The 21,734-nt window shown below is 41.2% G+C and overlaps 1 protein-coding gene across 1 annotated transcript; it reads right to left on the reverse strand.

Moving 5' to 3' along the window:
- Window positions 1-4,739: 4,739 nt before the first annotated feature.
- HSPA9 (heat shock protein family A (Hsp70) member 9) lies at window positions 4,740-20,461 on the reverse strand. The gene is made up of 17 exons (XM_081091758.1): window positions 20,279-20,461; window positions 19,180-19,238; window positions 18,860-18,947; window positions 18,071-18,252; window positions 17,034-17,158; window positions 16,408-16,481; window positions 16,222-16,328; window positions 15,588-15,750; window positions 15,083-15,175; window positions 11,012-11,221; window positions 9,457-9,684; window positions 8,614-8,718; window positions 7,283-7,400; window positions 6,522-6,616; window positions 6,087-6,179; window positions 5,761-5,901; window positions 4,740-5,462 (listed from the first exon to the last, which is right to left on the reverse strand). The coding sequence occupies exons 1-17, from the start codon at window positions 20,357-20,359 to the stop codon at window positions 5,385-5,387; spliced, it is 2,040 nt and encodes a 679-aa protein (XP_080947884.1). The 5' UTR covers window positions 20,360-20,461; the 3' UTR covers window positions 4,740-5,384.
- Between the last annotated feature and the right edge of the window lie 1,273 nt (window positions 20,462-21,734).

The raw sequence follows: 21,734 nt of genomic DNA on the forward strand, positions 1-21,734 counted from the left end.
CTGCTCCTTGTTGCTATAGATAGAATCACTAGTATAAGTGTTAAAATTAAGCCACTCTCACATATTACTTAAAGGATTCTTTGTAATGAAGAAGTGTGGAGCAAAGCATAGAACTGACATCTTATTTTCCCTGGTAACTCATGCATTGATAAAGACACATGCCTAGCCTTGGCTGGGTGGCTCAGTTGATCATCCCTTGCACCAAAAGGTTGCAGGTTTGATTTCCAATCAGGGCACATACCTAGATTGCGGGTTCAGTCCCGTCAGGGCAAGTATGGAGGCAACCAATTGCTGTTTCTTCTTTCATATTAATATTTCTCTGTCCCTCTCTCTCTTAATAAAAAAAAGGCACAACACCTATGTGGTATTCCTACTAATGTATACCTGACTCTGAATGCAAGGCAATTATCATGTGAATCCAAACAAAGGGCCATCTGCAAAACAAATGGCCTGTAACCTTCAAAAATGTCAATGTAAAATAAAAAGGCAAAGGAGCTATTCTTAGATAAAAGAAAACATAACTAAATCCCATGTGTGCTCTTTGATTTAACCTTATATGAAAAATGTTAGAGGATAGTATTGAGACAATTAGGGAAATAAAAATATGGGTTACATATTAGGTAATAGTATTATATCAGTGTCAAGTTTCCTGATGTTAATAGGTGTGGGGAGAAGCTTCTGTTTTTATGTGTGCTGAAATATTTTGGTCGAAGTGTCATGTTCAGAAAACAAACAGAAAAAGCACGCACAAGATCATGTGAGCCCTGGCCAGATAGTTCAGTTGATTAGAGCATCGTCTTGATACTCCAAGGTTGTGGGTTCGGTCCCTGGTCAGGGCACATACAAGAATCAAGGAATGCATAAATAAGTGAAATAAATCAGTTTCTCTAAAAACTCAATAAATAAAAAAAATTTAAATAAGTTAAAAAGAAAAGTTGAGGAAAAAGTTCATTTTACCTGGGCAAATCTATAATAAAAGCATAATATGCTAATTAGGTGGGATGTCCTTCCGATGAAGCTGGGGCTTCGAGGGAAGCTCAGGTCCTGGGTGCCAGAGGGAAGCTGGTTCTGGCAGCCAGGGGAAGGAAGGCCTGCTCTTGCATGAATTTCGTGCATTGGGCCTCTAGTAGTAACGTAAGTTCCTTCAAGATCACATAGAATAAGTGCAACAAAACTGGACTCTTCATCTAGGAAGTATGAAAGGTTGCAAATTTATTCTGCTCACTCCTTTTACCTTACCCCCCACTCCCTTGCTGGCCTAGGAAAACTTCAGGCCTATCAACTTCTCCTTGGCTTTTTCTGATTAAAATTTTTTATCTTTTGCCAATTAAGTTTGATTCTGGATTTGGTATAAATTGCCTCTAGTATTCTTGACAGATAAGACATAAACTTAAAAAACAAAGGGACCTTAATCCACCCCGTTTTGGACAATGGGAGAGATCCACTAATTTGACAAAAGATTTGACTGCTTTTGTGTCAGCATTGTTCTAGGTGTTGGAAAATAGCAGTGAGCAAAAGTTTCTGACCTGTGGAGCTTGTGTGGTAACTGTCAGTCCTGGGATTTAACAAAATAGACTTGGGTAGCTTGTAAAGCAAACATGTTTCTGGCAGTTTTGGAGGCTGGGAGTCTGACATCAGGGTGCCAGCATGGTCAGGTAAGGATCCTCTTCTAGGTCACATTCTGATTGTATCCTCACAAGTGGAAGGGGACAAGGGATCTCTGGAGCCCTTTTTATATAAAGGCACTACTCCCATTCCACCCTCAAGGCCTATCACTCCCCAAAGGCCCCAAAGGCTCCATCTCCTAACACCATTGCCTTGAGGTTAAGATTTCAACACATGGATATGGGAGGTCGGAGGAATAACACAGATACTCAGATATCATAGTGGGGGGGGAGGGAAAACATTGGGTGGTAATAACTGCTAAGAATAGGATAGAGCCGTGGTCGCCAAACTGCGGCTCGCGAGCCACATGCGGCTTTGACCCCTTGAATATGGCTCTTCCTAAGCTTTAGGAGTACCCCAATTAAGTTAATAATGTACCCACCTATATAGTTTAAGTTTAAAAAATTTGGCTCTCAATCATTGTACAGTTGATATTTGGCTCTCTTGATTAATGAGTTTGCTGACCACTGGGATAGAAGATGGGAAATGATAAGGACTTGAGAGGGAACTATTTTTTTTTAAATATATTTTTATTGATTTCAGAGTAAGGGAGAGACAGAGACAGAAATATTGACGGGAATCATTGATTAGCTGCCTCCTGCATGCCCTATGGTCAAGCCCACAACCTGGGCATGTGTCCCGACTGGGAATTGAACTGTGACCTCCTAGTTAATAAGTTGACGCTCAACCACTGTGCCAAGCCAGCTGGGCTGGGAGCTGCTATTTTATGAAATTTCAAAACCTTAGGAATAAAGTGAGTCAAGTGGAAAGCTAGAATTCCTGCAAGGGAGGACAAAAACCACAAAATAGGAAGGTAGGGCAAAAGTAATGAAGGGCCTCATCACTGCTGTGGGGAAATAGCAAGGTGTGTAATTTTTTTAAATAGAAATTTGGATTGTTTCCCAAATATCCAACTTTTTTTAAATTTTAGATTATTTTATTTTTATATATTTTATTGTTTTTTTACTGAGAGGAGGGGAGAGGGGATAGAAAGTTAGGAACATCGATAAGCTGCCTCTTGCACACCTACTGGGGATGTGCCCGCAACCAAGGTACAAGCCCTTAGCCGGAATCGAACCTGGGACCTTTCAGTCCGCAGGCCGAGGCTCTATCCACTGAGCCAAACTGGTTAGGGCAAGGTGTGTAATTTTAACGGGGGAAGACTACTTGTAATAATCCAAGTAGTAACTAATACTAAGTGGTAGAGTGGAGATGGTGATTCTGGATGCGCTTTGAAGTTTGCTAAGATTTGTTCATTCCAGGTTTGGGCAACCATAAAGCAGCACATTTACTGGAAAGACCACTTAGGAAAATCAGAAGTTCCTTTTGGGACCTATCAAGCACTTGTCACAAAAGGGAGACTATTTGAAGAATAAAAATCTTTTGGCCTTTCAAGACTGTTTGCACTAGTATCAGTTTTATTGGTCTGTATCGGGAATATTGCTGTATGTTCACTACACATGGGGAAGCTTGAGACAGTTGTGGGTATCTATCCAGGCAGCTCTTCTCCCTCCTTCCTAATATAACCCATATTGTTTCAGGGGGATGTTTGGCTGCTCTCCGATACCAAGGATGGATCTTGAATCATATAAGATAGTTCTCAATTGGGGTGCTTTTGAAATCCTTGAAAGGCTTAGTTAACAATGATTAGGAGGTTCTAGAGGTGTTTAGTGGCCAAGGGCCAACCACAGGTGCTAAACATCTATCTATATACATAAAACCCTAATATGCAAATAGACCGAACGGCTAAACAACTGGTCACTATGATGTACACTGACCACCGGGGGCACATGCTGAACATGGTGGGAGCCACAGTGGGATGGGCTGGGTGGGGGTATGGAGGATGGGCAGAGACCTACCCCTGTGCCCACTGCAGCCTTGTGGCCCAAAGTTCCTTTTAAGGTGCACGGATTCGTGCACTGGGCCCCTAGTCCAGTGATGGCGAACCTTTTGAGCTTGGCGTGTCAGCATTTTGAAAAACCCTAACTTAACTCTGGTGCCGTGTCACATATAGAAAATTTTTTTGATATTTGCAACCATAGTAAAACAAAGACTTATATTTTTGATATTTATTTTATATATTTAAATGCCATTTAACAAAGAAAAATCAACCAAAAAATGAGTTTGCGTGTCACCTCTGACATGCGTGTCATAGGTTTGCCATCACTGCCCTAGTCTAACAATAACAAGCCACAAAACAATCCTTCATTAATTATTGCACAGGGCCACTAGTTTCCCACCAAGTGTCCATCTGGCTGAGAACTTGAACCTAGAATTTATTTTTTACAAGAATCTCAAAGTATTTACATGGCTGTCAATGACCAATTTTCCAGGAATGTAATTATCATGTAAACAATGTCCTTCACGTTACAGTACTGTATTAATTTTTAAAAAATGATTTGAGAAAGGAAGAGAGAAACATCAATTTGTTCCACTTATTCATGCATTCATTGGATACTTCTTATATAGACCCCAACTGTAATTTGAACCCACAACCTTGGCCTACTGGAAAGACACTTTAACCAACTGAGCCTACCCCGCCAGAGCCTCATTGTATTGAGTTTTAAATATTTATGAGTTACATTTCTAAATATCACCACAAAATAAAAAGCATGACCTCTGATGGGATCTAAGCCCTATGTTCTTAAGAATCCTGCAGGCATGACATACAATAAATCTTCTCTTGGGAGACTTTTGGGGAAAAATTCTTAACACTTAAATATAAGAAAGATGCAGTCACCTTTCTGCTTCTGAAGTAGTCAGCACGTGGTAATTAGAACTACATCATAATTTAAGATAAGACTAGCCATGTGCTGAGGGTGAAAGCAAATATGGTAATTACCAGTAACTAACATTATTGAGCCATTAAATTTGTAACTTAGGGTTTACTACTAGATTTATATACAGCTACTCAGAACTGAAAGCAACCTGAAAATAGTAGCCTGTTTTCATGCTAGATAGAGATCTAGACTTTTAACATTCCAAATGAAAGATGGAGCTAAAAAGAAATCAAGAAAAAACCCTCAAACCCAGAGTTGTACTTAGCCTCACCCCTCACAAACAAGAGATCAAGATGCTTTTCATATTTATTTTTTTAAAAAATCCAGAATGGATCAAAAAGAATATTCCAGGGTACATGTGCCAAAGGCCAGAAGGTAGCTATAAAAGTGTGCCATAGGAAAATTAGGGAGCCTTATTACCTTGTTTAAAAGCTGTACCTAACATAAATAGCTTAGCTTCCCCTGCTCTACCTCTGAATGTGGGACAACAGGCTTGTCTTGCAAGGCCTCAGTTGAAGGATCCCATGTATACACACAGGCTAGTATGGCAGTACTTGTCTTATATCCCGTTGGTTTTATTCCAGGTCTGACTACCTTCGTTGTTGTGTGTGGGATGGTTTCACCCCTTGGAAATACAGGTATTTCAGCACAAAACAATGTTAATAAGTCTTTACAATCAATAAATCATCACCTTCCCTTTTCGTGCAGCTAAAAAATGATAGGCTAGGGACAGACAGAACATTGTGAGCTTTGTTACTGTTGGAATTACCACTCATTAAATGATCATTAGCTAAGTCACTAAATTTACATATTAAGGGAATTATATATAGAATACTGCAAAAACACAGTAAAAGACTGAAGTCTGCCCATTTCTGCTCAGGAAGTCCCTTCACTCCCAAGCATCATATGTTGTCCTTTTGGCTCCAAAGTTTACTGTTATTACTGTTTCTCTTCTTTTTGATCTTCCTTTTGTTCCCCAGCACTAGAACTTCCAGAGCCTTCTCGCTCAGAGGCCATCTGTTAAGAAAACATTTGATAGTCACTCATTTAATGTTAAGGCTGACAGCTTGCTTTCTGGAGCCATATCCCACCTATTTCACCCCCATCCTCCCAGTACACTATTGGTGGTTTCTGTGACTCCTTCCCTTTGACCTCCCTCACAAAGTAGAGTCAAGAAGGAAGGATATTTTCAACATGCCCAGTTCTATAAAATGGCGATGTAGGGAGCCATCAGTGAGTCATCAAGAGCAGTTACATCAAGATCAGATGAGAAGGAAAATAAGTCATTGAGTAAAACACCCTTCAGTCCTTGTACCTTTTTGTATGCCATTTCGAAGAGCTTCAATGATGCTTGCTGAAGGGAAGATGCTGCCTGCCTTATGTTTTCTCCAGTTTCACTATCTTTTCGAGCCAGGAGCTCTCTCATTTTGGAAATCTCCTCTTTTAGTTTGTTGCACTTAAAAACAAAATAAAACAAAGCCCTCACTTTTTGGGGTTTTCTTATCCTATTACATGAAACAGTAATATTCAGAAACAATCTTTAAAAACTAAATTTCAATCAAGACCCACACAAACTTCATTGACATTGGTTGACAATGCCTCCCAACTTCTTGAACTATTGTATTATAAAAGAGGGCTCACCTCATCAGCAGGCAATTGGTCCTTGTATTCCTCCATCTTGCTTTCTGTATCATGGATGATTCCTTCAGCCATATTAACTGCTTCAACTCGTTCCTAAGAGACATTAGAAACTGAAGACTTCCCAACTGGTTGGCTGAAAGTCCTCACTGAGAAAGACAACATGCTGACTGCTACATATAGTTAGAGTAAAAACAGTAAGGGGGAGAAATCACTGTGGTTGGTGTGAGCTAGTCTGAAGTCTGTGAAAGATTTTAGCTGAATTCTTATAACAAAAATCAATATAGGAAGACTTGGAATAAATAAAGGCATTCCACATAAGTTACAACAAAGGGGGAAAGGGGATAGATTGAGGGTAACAGAAGATAGAAGATCAAAGATAAATGTCTAAACTCCTACTTTCATTTCCAAGCTGAAAAGACAGAAAGTACCAATCACCTTCTTTCGCCTGTCTTCCTCAGCATACTTCTCTGCGTTCTTAACCATATTTTCAATATCATCTTTGCTTAGCCCACCAGAAGACTGGATCACAACTACAGTGAAAAGAAAGCATTTTGTTACTTCCCTGGTAAAATTATTTATCTCACCCTCTATTTGTATTGAGAAGAACAATACGCCTGCTCAGAATAGCCTATCTTGATGTAAATTACGAAGAGGAATACCCTACTGTCCTATAATAGACAGAAGGGAACAAAGGTCTGATACACACAAAGACCAACTTCCTGCCAATCCCCCAAGACTTTAATAAGCTCAGCAATCCAGAGGCTCAGTGCTTGCCTATTTGGGGGAATAAACACATCTGTTAATGTGAATCTGATAATTGAGAAAAGGGGCAAAGAGGACTCATTTCCCCGAGGCTAGAAAAAGATATGCACAACCTAGAGCAGTGATGGCGAACCTTTTGAGCTCGGCGAGTCAGCATTTGAAAAACCCTAACTTAACTCTGGTGCCGTGTCACATATAGAAATTTTTTGATATTTGCAACCATAGTAAAACAAAGACTTATATTTTTGATATTTATTTTATATATTTAAATGCCATTTAACAAAGAAAAACCAACCCAAAAAATGAGTTCGCATTGTCACCTCTGACACGCGTGTCATGGGTTCGCCATCACTGACCTAGAGGGTCAAGTTCTCAACAGAAAGAAACTCCAAGGCCTCTTACCTCATCCTAACAGTCTGATAAATAACACTTACTCTGCTGCTCGCGTCCTGTACCCTTATCTTTGGCAGAAACATGTACAATCCCATTGGCATCAATGTCAAATGTAACTTCAATCTGAGGGACTCCACGTGGGGCTGGGGGGATTCCAATCTAAAGTAAGTAAGTAAGTAAATACACAGATTAAGCTCTTCTCACAAAGAGGTACAGTTCTCTAGTTTCAAACCTATACGTTTTTCTGGGGAACAAGTCACTTGGTTCCAGGGAGGAACTAGCTATAGTTTCACTTAAATGTACAAAAACAGGTTTATAAGTAAAGGTAGTACTTCATTGCTACCTGAAATAAACAGGGCTTATACCAATAAAGGCTGATTATAGCAAGTAATCATAATTATTATGTACTTGGGGACATAATGAATAATAGCAAATCTCATTACTGTTCATCTCACCAAGAACCAGTAAGCAATACTAATTAGAAGTCAGTAATATCAAATGCCTCTTAAATTAGTAACCAAAAATTTCTCCTAATTAGCACTGTCTATGAACACTTCCCTGTCTTATATCTTCTATCTATATATATAAAAGCCTGAACAACCAAATGCTATGATGTGCACTGACCAACACAGGGCAGATGTTCAACGCAGGAGCTGCCCCCTGGTGGTCAGTGTGCTCCCACAGCGGGAGCACCACTCAGCTGACTGATAGGTGCCAGACGCTGGGCCCATGGCTGGCAAGCGCAGCTGTGGTGGTGCAGCCTAGCCTGCAGGGATCTGGCTGAAACCCGCAGTCCAACATCCCCCAAGGGGTCCCAGATTGTGAGAGGGCGCAGGCCAGGCTGAGGGACCCCACCAGTGCACAAATCTGTGCATCAGGCCTCTAGTCTATATAATAAAAGCCTAAGCAACCATTATGGCGGAACAACTAGTTGATTCAATGCAGGAGCTACCCCCTGGTGGTCAGTGTGCTCCCACAGGGGGAGGGGCCTCTCAGCCAGAAGCTGGTCTCATGGCTGGCGAGTGCAGCAGTGGGAGCGCTAAGGAGCAGCGAGCCAAGCGTTAAGGAGCAAGGGGTCCCGGACTGCAAGAGGGCACAGGCCAGACTGAAGGGAGGGATCACCCCCCCCGAATTTCATGCACTGGGCCTCTAGTATATTTATAATATTCTTAAAGTTCCTAAGGCACAAGCAAGACTTTCAGGTAAAAATTGAAGCCAAGGGCTCTTCAGTTGCAGAATTTGTATGTAGACTATGTTAAGATAACAGACTACCTGTGTTTCAGCAATTTATAGTAATATTAATAGGGGTTGAAATATAGTCTAACTGTACAATAAAAAAGAAAGGAGCATATTTAGGATTCCCAATACCTACCAAAGTAAACTGTCCAAGAAGTTTGTTGTCTCCAGCCATCTCTCTCTCACCCTGGCACACTTTAATCTCCACCTGAGTCTGACCATCAGCGGCTGTAGAAAACACCTAGGGAAAAAGAAACTTTCTGGGTTGTCTATCTAATTAAACTACTCCCCTTACACAGAGGACAAGCCAAAGAAAGAAACTCACACTGTAATACTGGAAGAGTCCTAATGTACACAATTTTCAGAACAAAGGCTTATGTCTTTTGCTGGGAATAGGAGTAGGATTAGCACAGCAAAAGGGCACCAAATAGCTATTGTTTCTCTAAGCAAATGCACTGTAAAAAGATGCAGCATTGGCACAGAAGGCCTCAAGAGAAGGTGCCAAAAAAACGAGATGTTGAAACATGCTCATCTGAGGAAACAGGTCAGAGATAGGACATGCATTTTGTGCTCAGTCACAGGACGTCACCACATACTTTTCTTCAGAATGATGTGTTGACAATACATCACAGCACAAATACAGCAATAGCCAGTTTTTCATAAAAACATCAAAATTAGAAAAGTCAAGACATCATTCTTAATCCAAAGACCCAAGTCATTGTCCAAATAGCCCTGCCTGGCATCGCAGGACACCCATCGTTCACCCATAATAGAAGCTCATTGCACTGTCTTGGTCAGGCCATTCTTTTTACTGCCTTTGAGAACAGAAGAATATAGAGAATTTAGTCCCAAATGATGAGGTTTCTTTGGTAAGTTAAAGAGTGAAGTTTTCTAGGAAAAGCTCACAAAAATGGCTCCAATCACATCCCTCACAGAACCTAGTAATCTCTGTGACAAGGTAGAAAGGGGAGGCTCTTACCTGACTTTTCTTGGTTGGAATAGTGGTGTTCCTGTTAATAAGTTTGGTAAATACACCTCCCAGAGTCTCAATACCCAAAGAAAGGGGAGTGACATCCAGGAGCAGCACATCTGTGACATCACCAGCCAACACACCTCCCTGAATGGCAGCTCCCATGGCCACAGCCTCGTCAGGATTGACAGCTTTACTTGGGGCTCGGCCAAAGAGATCCTGCACAGTCTGCTGTACCTGAGCACCAAGAGAAAAGAACCTGTCACCCACTACTCAAAGCAACTAATTGCCCAAGATGGAGAGAGAGAACACACCTGTCCCAAGATCATAGCAAATCACAGGATAAGTTGCTTCAGATCCAAGAATTTCACTCAAATTACTAGTATTTCATAGTTGAATTCTTGTTAATGATCCGAGTATATCATGTAGGTAACACTCATATACTTTACTCACATATGTCATTCATAGCCCTTTAAATTTGGGAAGAATTAGTGTTAAGTTTGTTATCTGGTTTCCCATACAATACATTGCATTAGAAATGGTGTAGCCCTGGTCGGTATGGCTCCGTTGGTTGAGCACTGTCTGTTACACAGAAAGGTTATGGGTTTGATTCCCGGTAGGAGGCATGCAGGAGGTAGCTGATCTACATATCAACTAAAAACCAACTAAAAGGAAGCAGTGCAGAGATCATACCATGACAACAGTGGTGCTAACATGAGACATGCTCTTCCCCTCCTTTCTTACATAATGCTAGGGGAAAGTGCTATTTAAATAGCATCTAGGATATTTGCTAACAGAGTATCATCCAGGTCCAAAGCCTCTTGTTTTCTCTCCAGATTTATTCTGTGCATATTTTCCTAAGCCCACATACTTGAAAATTTAATATCAAAGCCCAAGATAATTCCATGAAAGTCATAAAGAATTGCATCTTCAACAGTTTCCGTGCTCAGTCATTAACTTTCTACACACCTGTCTTTTCAGAATGATGTGTTGATGAATAGAATGCATCATTGCACAAATCTCTGTTGAAGAGTTACAATTAATTAAAAGCCTTAAACACTATGCTGTAAAGACACATGTCCAAAATTACTCCACAGAGGCAAGTTAGTGTCAAGGTTTTATACTTTTTAACTGAATTTTTAGAGAGGAAAGGAGAGAAACATCAACCTGGGCATATGCTCTACCTGAGAATCAAACCAGCAAACTTTCATGCACAGGATGATGCCCAACCAACTGAACCACACTGGCCAGGGCAGTATCAAGGTTTTAAGCTATCTCTGACCTCATGTTCATTCCTAAAAATTCTTCAAGACTGAAGTTCAGAATCCTCCCAGTCACCACCCCAAGGACATTTTTCCCTTCCTAATCCTTTTTCTTATATCCTTGAATTTAAAAAAAGAGGCTGAAAAGAACTCTTCAGTTAAAGCACAAATTCCTCCTTTCTGGATTACCATGGAAGAAAGGCCACATATTCATATCCCTACACATAAGCCATTTGACTCCCCCCAAAACATGCAGGTCCTTTCTGCTTGCCATGTTGAGAATTCCATGGATCCATCCATACCTTGGGCATTCTAGTCATGCCACCAACAAGAATCACTTCTCCTATGTCACTCTTGCTGACTTCTGCATCTTGCATGGCTTTTTGGCATGGGGCGATGGTCCTCCTGATTAGCTCAGCGACAATCCCCTCAAACTGAGCCCGGGTCAGCTTCATATTCAAATGCTTAGGTCCAGATGCATCCATTGTAAGATATGGCAAGTTGATGTCAGTCTGCAAAGGAAGCAGGGAGATCAGTAGTGGTGAAGTTACTTTCTTTTTTAAAAAAATATATTTTATTGATTTTTTACAGAGAGGAAGGGAGAGGGATAGAGAGTTAGAAACATCGATCAGCTGCCTCCTGCACACTCCCCACTGGGGATGTGCCCGCAACCAAGGTACATGCCCTTGACCGGAATTGAACCTGGGACCCTTGAGTCCACAGGCTGACGCTCTATCCACTGAGCCAAACCAGTTAGGGCAAGTTTCTTTATTCAATAAATACTATAGGACAGTAAGACTTTGAATGCCACAGTGGTCACACCTACTTTAAAGGAAAAGCTACCAAACACAGTGACTCTTTAAGAGTCCAACCCTTATCTCTCCAAAGGTAAAAACACTTCAGAATTTTATTATTAAACAATGAAGATCAGAGGAGAGAAGCAGGAAAAAGCCCTGTTCAGGAGACAAGAAATATTCTACCACTAAATATATAGGGTGGGGCAAAATGACATTTATAGTTGTGAGTACACGAAACAGTTCATTCCTATATTAATTACTATATTTTCTATACAAACAACTGTAAACCTACCTTTGCCCCACCTTGTACATTAAGAACCATACTACAGCCTGGCCAGTGTAGCTCAGTAGCTGAGCATAGACCTATGAACCAGGAGGTCACAGTTCAATTCCCAGACAGGTACATGCCTGGGTTACATGCTCAATCCCTAATGTGGGGCATGCAGGATGCAGCCAATCAATGATTCTCATGGATGCTTCTCTTTCTCCCTCTCCCTTCCTCTCTGAAATCAATAAAAAATATTTTTTTAAAGGAAAAAGAATTACACTACTGTTTTTTCCACCAAGTTTTAAAAAACTCCACATACGGTAGTTATAAACAACAGATCCAAGATATGCTCCGAACCAAATAACCTGCCACCAAGCCAGGGCTTTGTTTCAGGAAGACGATTAGAAAGCTATGAACAACAGAGATGCTTTTTAACTACAAGGACTGACTTTACTGCCATCATATCCACAGAGAACTGCTAACATGGCCACAATCAGACCATGTAGTATCTAATATTTAATAAACCCCAAATCCTAATAAGGCATGGATTAAAAATATTTAGACCTGCCCAACGTGGCTCACTGGTTGAGCATTGACCTATGGACCAGGAGGTCACAGTTCAATTCCTGGTCAGGGCACATGCCCGGGTTGCAGGCTCCATCCCCAGTAGGAGACACGCAGGAGGCAACCAATCCATGATTCTCTCTCTTGATGTTTCTATCTCTTTCCCTCTCCCTTCCTCTGAAATCAATAAAATATATATATTTTTTAAAAAAAGAATATTTAGACCAAAAAAATCTCATCACTGAACATGCTGAAACAGATGTCCTAGGGGTGGACCCCCGGGAACAGAATTACCTTATGCCTCTCCGCTAACGTCACATCAAAGCAAGGCCCGCAGGGATTAAAGACGCGAGAGTAAATCCTTAAACTTTTCCTTGGGTAAAGTACTGGGACTATTAAATGCTTAATATGAGAGTTAACACATCTTCTGTAGAAACAGTGTTACTGGGTTTTGCCTTAAAGAATACCACTGACAATTTCCTTCTTTCTTTGCAAAATGTCAATAATCCGAATTAGAAAATAGAATTTCATCATCCAAACCAATATGATTCAATAGAACTTTTTGTGACACCAGCAATGTTCTATAATCTGCGTTGTTCAATTCAGCAGCCACTAGCCACTTATGGCTGAGCTCCTGAAATACAGCTAGCACAACTGAGGAACATAATTTAAAATTTGTACTTAACTTTAAATATCCACAAATGGCTACTGTTTTAGTGTAGTTCTATATGCTGTAAGTTAATGACAACATGAAAAACTCCAGGACTCTCAACTCTATAAAATCAGTTCATCACAGTTTTGTCCTTCATTTTCCTCAAATCGAAGTATCTTTCACTATCAGTCCTCTCTTACCAACTGATGTGCTACCATAACCTCCCAGGGATTTCCCACATCCACTCAGGTTGCCTTCTGCCACAGAACCCTTCCCCACTGAAAATAAAACTGTGCTCTATCGGCCGAAGTGCTTTTCATAAACCCAAATCTGACCATGTTATTGGCCCCCACACAAAGTTTTTACTGGTTTATACTCAGAACAGATACCAAAACAAATCTATAAAGCTAGGGCTCTAGCCTCCTGTCCCATGCCCGTCTGCACTTCGGCCACACTGACCCCTTCTCAGCACTGCATACTTGATTAATTCAGCATTTCCTAATTAACTCATCTTTCAGACGTCTCCTTGCTATGTCCAACATCTCTGTCAACTGTCAGGTTCCTCTAATATAAATCTAACTTTGCCTTTCTCGTACATTAATAACTTACATTCAGAGTACTTATTACTACACGTTCTAAGCACGTTACACATGTATGTATGAATTTAGTAACCCTTGAAATTCTAAGAGGAAAAGTAGTACTATTATCTGCATTTTATAGAATGGAAATGTTAAGTCATTCACCCAAGGTCACACTGCTAAGTGATGAAATAGGACCTGAACCCCAACAGTCTACTTGTAGAGCCACTTTTAACCTTTCTTTACATGACTTCTGGCTTGACATTTTAAATATCTTTGACATCTTATATAATGTTCTAAATAACGTCCACCTCCCACAACACACTAAACTACACGAACAAGGGTAGTGTTTCTCAGAATTTATCCTAAAGGTTTATAATCACACAAGCACAAACATTAATGTACAAGGATGCTCAATATACCTTGCTATAATGACAAAATGCTGAGGGAAAAAAAAATCCTAATGCCTATCAATAGGATACAGCAGGTCTTTGAATAACATTTTGTTATAACATCGATGAGATGTCATAGGAATTTATCAAATAGCCTATGAAAAACTGGTTTCCTTATACAACATTTTGCTTAAAACTCACAGACCTATTGATGATATCAAGTGAGGACTTACTGTACAGCCACATAAAAACCAGCCAACCTTCCCCTCCAAAAAGTGTCAGACCCCTGGGAAGAATTATAAGCTATTCTCTGGCTGACTGCAATATTTCAACCCTAACCCATCATGCTGCAAAGTTCTGCCACTCTGTATGATAGCAGGAAACAAAGCAACATCATCATCATCATCATGGGTGACTTTGTACAACTTTATCATTCCTCATAGCTACTTAAAAAAAAAAAAAATTCCAGGTTTGACTCAAGTTTAACACCTCTTCTCCTCCCATTGGTAATCAAACTACTAGAGTAGTCACAGGCTCTGTTTCTCTGCCACCTAAGAACCTGAAATTAAATCTCTTGCCTTCCACCTTGTTTCATCTCTGATCCAGATCTACCATACTTTCTACATTTCTATTCTTGGTTATTAAAGCAAAGTGAAGCTTCATCTCTCTGAAATGAAGCAGGATAGGCTGACACCTTAAAACAGACACTGAGCAAATCTGATGCCCAGAGGGAAAAACTTGCTCAGGTGCATAAACCCCAGCCTTCATAGCTCACTTTCTAGATCGGTGATTCAAATTAAAGGAGAAACTATTAGAGACCCACACAAAGAGGTACCTTGATTAAGTGAAGACAGCAGTGCTGAGAGTCTCCTGGTATTTACAGGGTAGCAATTATAGCTTTGCACACTGCTAGTCTAGATTTTAGCTCCAGTACACATAACCTCTGATTTGGATGGTTAACAAATTAAGGTCATCCATTAAAACACACACACACCTACTCCTTTGCTCACGGAAAGGTTTTTACCACCAATCAGCAAACAGTAAGACAATTAAAATATGCTATTCAAGTAAGCTCAGGCTGAAAAGATCCATCAAGACTGCTGGGATTTGTCCATGTCTCACCTGCACAGATGAGGAGAGTTCACACTTAGCCTTCTCAGCAGCTTCCCGAACTCTTTGAAGTGCCATGTTGTCTTTGGTCAAATCAACTCCCGTCTACAAAGTGAAGACATTAATGCTAGTATTAATGAGGTGATAAATACTCTTAAAGTGCTGTTAACAATTCAAAATAGAGCCATAACTTTATAAACAAGCATAAGTTACTTCTTCCCTTTAAAATTCTGTAGGGAAAAGAAAACCTATTCTAAAAGGGCTATCTATGCCTGGAGTCAGAGGGCAGAACTGATCTCAGTTCTTTCAACCGTAGGAGTCTAGCTCAAAAAAAACGGAGTCCCAGAATTCTTTTTTCAATATTGTACAAAGAGTGCCATATCTTTTAAACGGAAGCACAAACATTTCAGTGTTCTACTCAGGGCAAAAAAATTTAGTCCTCTATTCAGGGCAGCTATCTGAATAAGGAAATTTTCACTATCCCGATGTCTACAGATTAACCACACCAGTAACTAACCTCTCTTTTAAACTCCTTCACAATGTGTTGTAGCAAGGCCTGGTCAAAGTCTTCACCACCTAAGAAAGTGTCTCCATTGGTGGACTTCACCTCAAATACTCCTTTCTGAATTTCCAGGACAGAAATATCAAAAGTTCCACCACCTAAATCATATACAGCAATGCTATAAAGAAAAAAAAGGAAGGCCTTAAGGAACAAAAGTAATGCTACAACATGGACAAACCTTGACAACATATCTGACCAGCACATGGTGGAACCTATGCCAACATACATTTCAATAACCAAATAAACTTGCCTATTTTCCCCAAAGTATAATTATTATGAAATCTGATAATTGTGTGACATTTGTATTAACATATGGCCCTAACATGTGAAGTATACATACAGTTGAAATGAATAAATTCACTTAAAAGCAAAACCACTCTTTTGGGGGGGAGGGAACGACCCTATTAGACCAGTACTTAGGGAAAAATAGTAAATAAATAAAAAGTCTTGAAATGAATGAAAAACAGATTATACAGCCTTGCAGAACATCAAGGCAGTATATTTTTAGTCTAAATACAAGAATCAATCACTAAAAAATCAAAATGATGACTTGGGATAAGTCTTGGTGGAGTTTATTATATAGACTTACACTTTATCTTCTGATTTGTCTAGACCATAGGCCAGAGCAGCAGCTGTGGGTTCATTAATCACCCGAAGCACATTCAGTCCAGCTATCTGACCAGCATCCTTAGTGGCCTAAAAAAGAAAAAAGCATTTTCCACCTTTGTGTCCGCAATACCACTAATTTCCTAAATAAAAATGCTAATTGACTCACCTGTCTTTGTGAGTCATTGAAATAAGCTGGGACTGTGATCACAGCATTTTTTGCTGTATGCCCCAGGTAATTTTCTGAAAAAGAATCAAGGAATGAATCCAATCATGCGATTGTCAGTTGAAATAGGTAACAGAATTACTAATGTAACCTAACAACCTATATCATCCTTTTGGAGCCACAAACAGCACACACCAGTTTTTCAGCATGCTAAGACCTAACATGTAGAGACCTTGTAGGAAAATACTCCAACTGAAGATATTAAAAACGAAGACCTCACCTCTAACACTTCAGTGAAAGTTCAACAACTAGAATGACTTAAAATGACTACTAGTTTCATCAATGGGAAGTTCTAAACTTTTACCTAACAGACAAAAGCTTATGTGTCATCTTTTGGCTTTCAAAATACTACTCCCCTACTGGAAAAAAGGAACAAGAAAGCCACCATTAGGAAAATTTGGAAGATGTATTCAATCTGCAGAGAATAGTAAGAAGAGTTTTGCCATCCCTAGGTTTTCTGTATAAAAGCCACCAGACTCATCCAAGGGACACTGGGGTATAAAAGCTAGTGATCTCAGATAAATCACCCAGTTCTTGATACTTTCCCAGACGTGAACTAAACATCTCACCTGCAGTCTCTTTCATCTTCATCAACACAAATGCTCCAATCTGACTTGGAGAATAGAGTTTTCCATGAGCTTCAACCCAGGCATCACCATTGGAGGCGCGGACAATTTTAAAGGGAACATTTTTACTGCAAGACACAAAAATTGTATTTGAAAAAACAGGGCAGGGCAATCTACCATGAATATCCACCCTCCCATCCCCAGAAATCCATGGTCAATGAGAACTTCAGAAATGAATTTAATGAAAGCCTTTAGAAAATAAACATTAACATGTCAAAACACCCTGATGAAACCCAAACATTCTCTACTTCCCACCAAACAAAAAACTTAAGCAGCTGCTTTGGAAAATGATTATAGTTATCACTTATAGGACCCAGAAATTCCATTACTAAGTATCTAGCCAGGAGATATGAAAACGTGTGTTCACACAAAAACCTGTGGCAGCATTATTATTCGTAATAGCTAAAAAGTGGCCCGGCTGGTGTGGCTCATGGTTGAGCATCGACCCATGAACCAAGAGGTCACCGGTTGGATCCCCAATCAGGGCACATGCCCAGGTTGCAAGATCAATCCCCAGTTGTACAAGAGGCAGCTGATCAATGTTTCTATCTCTCTATCCCTCTCTTTAAAGAAAATAAAAGGGGAAAGCAAACAATGTCATTAACATAAGTGGCTAAACAAAATGTAGATATCCAGACAATGGAATATTATTTGGCCATATAAAGTAATGAAGTATTGATAACATGCCACAACACAAACTTTGAAAACTACCTCATCAGCACATGCCACTATCTGCCTTACGAATTTAACACCAATTTACACGGCCTAGGAATGACTAGCCAAATCTTCATACACCACATCTATACACAGCAAAGACCTAATCTGTGGAGGCAAAAATAAATTTTTTGAAGGAGATATCCTTTTGGCAGGAGAGGCCTTGCCCCCAGGGACACATAAAATTACTAATGTGCTCAAGGGAACTTGCTAAAAGATTCTTTTGTGTGGCCTTCGAAAATAACTATGCTTTTGTAATTACTCACATGTCTTTCTGGACTTCAGGGTCGTCATATCGCCGGCCAATAAGACGCTTGGTAGCATAGAATGTGTTGTTTGGGTTGGTGACAGCCTGTCGCTTGGCAGGCATGCCAACAAGTCGCTCACCATCTGTTGTAAAGGCTACAACTGAAGGGGTGGTTCTGGCACCTTCAGCATTCTCCAGCACCTAAAACACCCAAAGAAAGACAGAGAATGAGGTTCCAGTGACCACCACTGTCTTTGTATTAATCATTTAAGACAAAACAGATGTCAACTCACAACATAAATGCTCAAGAATAGTGGATGTTCAAAATATCTTTATTTTGAAACAACAGAAAGAAAACCAGAATAAATATAAATCAGAGCTTTCATAGTCAATGTAAGGACAAGGTAATCTTTCCTTCTAGAAGAATTAAATCCATTTCTCAATTTTTTTTTGGTAATGGCTAAAAGTTTCAGGCATATAAAAATTGCCAAGAAACAATTCAAGAATCTCAGGGGCTCTAAATATCAAGAACCTAGTGGGAATAAAAGTGTCATAAAAAGAGTAAGGAAACTTCTGGAAGAATAGCTACCATAATAGGAATCTCCTAAGATGCTTTACTTAGGTTGCAGCCCATGTGTTATGTGGAGCTCCACTTGGGATTGATAACAGAAGTAATCTGTAATCTATCTGTAAGACATCCCAATGGTAATTTAGTAGTCCAAGAGGACACACCTAAATCCTTGGAAGTCAAATCCATTCAATTATCAGCACCATGCAATTGTGACCCAGAGCTTCAAGTCATGCTCACCTTGGCTTGTTTACCTTCCATAACGGCCACACAGGAATTGGTAGTACCCAAATCAATACCAACAACTGCTCCCTTGATTGCTTCTGATCTGTAAAACATTTAAAACAATGCTACAGTTATCATTTTAACAGTGATCTCCAAAATGGTTACAAGAATAGTACATAAGAACATATTGGGAGCTGTGGGAATAGTGGCACATTACATAATCTGAAAATATAGATGTGTCATTTTTTCCTGAACAGAATCATTAGTCACAAAGTTAGAGACCACTGCTCTGGGGTTTAGAATTTATCTCTCAAAGGAAACAAAGTTACACTTACGCATAGTCCCGCTTTGAAACAATTCTAAAAGTCTCATGACTAAGGCCATTCCAGCCATCCTAAAAAAGAAAAAACAGTTACATCAGCCATTATTATATACGAAAACTTGAACTTGTTTCAATTATTCTTCTGAAAGTCTTGAACCCTCATTCCACTTAACTGAGTGGCTATCATGTATAAAATCTACTGAAATGATGAAGCGTTTCATGTATAAGCGTTTCATGGTGGTACCGAAACAGCAAGTTTAATAAAGCCCTACATATAGGTGTGTATTGCAGGTATAAGTTTATTTAGAAACATTTACCCTGATCCTGCCAAGCAACTGCTTTAAAGAGATAGGATTAGAAATCTTGTGGAGTCAACTCAGAAAAACAATTTTTTCCCCAGGGGTAGCCTCCAACCAGGATCAAAGAAAAGACCTTTGTTACGACCTAATTTTAGGCCACTTCCAAGCCTTTCTTTAACCCCAGTAAGACAATTCCAGTTCTTCAAAGATGTAGGCTTTTGTTCGTACGTGGTAACAAGCACCATGGCTTTCCCACAATTTGCTTACATTTTTTGAAATAACAGAGGACAACCTTAACCCCAAAATGTGGGGGAACTAACTACACAAGCATTCCTAAGTGAAAGAACGGGAACTCGATTCTGGGTTTATTAAGGTGTGTTCTTGCTTCATTTCATCTTTGCAGCGGGGTCCTTGCACACATGTATCTTACAGAAGAGAAGAGCAGTCGTCTCCGACTCGCTGGTGAGAATACAAACCCGAAGAGCGGCTCCCTCCTAACTAGAATTGCATGCCTCGCCCCCAAGTTCAGACCTGTTTAATCAGCCACAAAACGGGTCGTCAGGACCACTACCTACTACTTCGTGAAATAAGACTCCGCGCTGGCAAGGGGTGTGACTCAGCAGGGCTCGAGACACGGAGATAAAACCTGAAATGGGCCTTGAATCGGCAGCCCTGATTGCAGAACGCCCGTTACCTTTCTTCCCACCTGATCTCTCCCAGAGGATTCTGACCCCGAAGGGCGCGTGGCCTGCAGCTCCAAGGCCCAAGACCATGAGCCGTGAGCCCCTCGGGGAAGGCCTGGAAGTTTCTTACCTGGTGGCGGGCGACCGTGGGGCCCCGGGAGGCTGCAGCGCCGACGAGACGGGATGCCGCGGCTCGGCTGGCGCTTATCATGGCGGCTAAACGGTGAGAGTACGAGGCAACAGTCACTCGGTCAGCCGGGAGCTGCGCTGTGCTGCGCGGCGGTGGGAACGCTTCTGGAAACCTCCAACCACGTGGGGTGGGGAGGGCGGGGGTTGGTCGCTGGAGCCAGGAGGCCCGCTCTTCCGCTGAGGCGCTGCCTGCACTGCCTGACCAGAGAGACTACCTGACCGCCGCTGCCGGAGGAAGCGCGTACGGCCAATACGCTCCGCAGCATGATGGTTGAAAAAGTGCGTCCTTCAGTTCTGGCCGTGGCAGGTACGGGCTCAATGAGAGGCGAGGGGGTTAAGAGAAATATAAAGGCAACAACCTTAGACAGCCCTGGTCCTCGGAGGCAGCTAAGACTCAAGGTCACACGGGATAAACTGCGAAACGATTACAGTCTCCTTGCGTCAGTTGCGTGAGAGGCGGGGCCTCTTGCGCTTGCGCAGCTGGAGCCCGGCTGAACGCCTGGAGCGCATGTGCCCAGGGAGTGGCGGAAAACAGGGGTGGGGTCTAACTACAGCTCTCATTGGATGTCCCACCGAACGTAGCCGGAGGCGAGCCCGGGCGTGTGCACGCTCCCTGCGCGTGGACGTTATCCCTGCTCCCGCTCCGAGCGGAGGGCGCCATCTTGTCCTGGGTGTTTGTTCTGTGTAAACCTCAGGCTCGGAACCTTCGTTGCTCGTCCCCGTCCTTTACTCGTTTTCTGGCTGCCTGTTGGTATATATATATTTTTTTAACCTTTATTTTTTATTGTTGACACTATTACACATGTCCCCAACTCCACCCAGCCTCTGCTCCTCCTTCCCTCTGGCCATCACGTCACTGTTGTCTGTGTCTGTGGGCTATGCATATATGTTCTTTGGCTAATTTCTTCAGCTGCTTTAACCGAGTCCCCGGGTCTGTCGGTACCGCAGTAACTGGAAATGCGCATACACACCCTGGGCTGGCCCTCACCGAGGGTACTCGGGGCCTTCTCAAACCTTACGCTGGTTGCTAGGGACAGAGACAGGGTTCTGTAACAAAATGGCAGTGGCCACCGCGCTGTGACCAGTTTCAGATTTTTGAGAAAAAGAATTAATTCATTGATTCAACAAATATGTACTGATGTAACAGACACCTAGTATACAGTGGAAACAAAATGTGAATTCACTATCACAGCTTGAGCTTACTTTTGCAAAGGAAGCAATTTATCCTTCAAGCTTTCAAGTCCTATTTCAAAAGAGAAAGATACTCCACTGTTCAGTGATCACTGTGAGGAATTGTAAAGGAAATGTCGGGGGAAGCTGGGGGAGAACATAACTGGAATGTGCATTGTGAGGGGAATGGAAGGAAGAAACAAAAAAAACACCCCACATTGGTTATA

This window comes from Myotis nattereri (assembly GCF_964212035.1).
Source record: "Myotis nattereri genome assembly, chromosome: 5".
NCBI classification, from domain to species: Eukaryota; Metazoa; Chordata; class Mammalia; order Chiroptera; family Vespertilionidae; genus Myotis; species Myotis nattereri.

What these genes read in the sequence shown, in the direction of transcription:
- HSPA9 (XM_081091758.1), bottom strand. Translation starts at nt 20,359, where the DNA reads ATGATAAGCGCCAGCCGAGCCGCGGCATCCCGTCTCGTCGGCGCTGCA. An exon ending in GAAGATGAAAGAGACTGCAG is followed by an intron (nt 16,482 to 17,033) that starts GTGAGATGTTTA and finishes ATTCTTTTTCAG; the next exon opens with AAAATTACCTGGGGCATACA. An exon ending in GACAAATCAGAAGATAAAGT is followed by an intron (nt 15,751 to 16,221) that starts GTAAGTCTATAT and finishes TTTTCTTTATAG; the next exon opens with CATTGCTGTATATGATTTAG.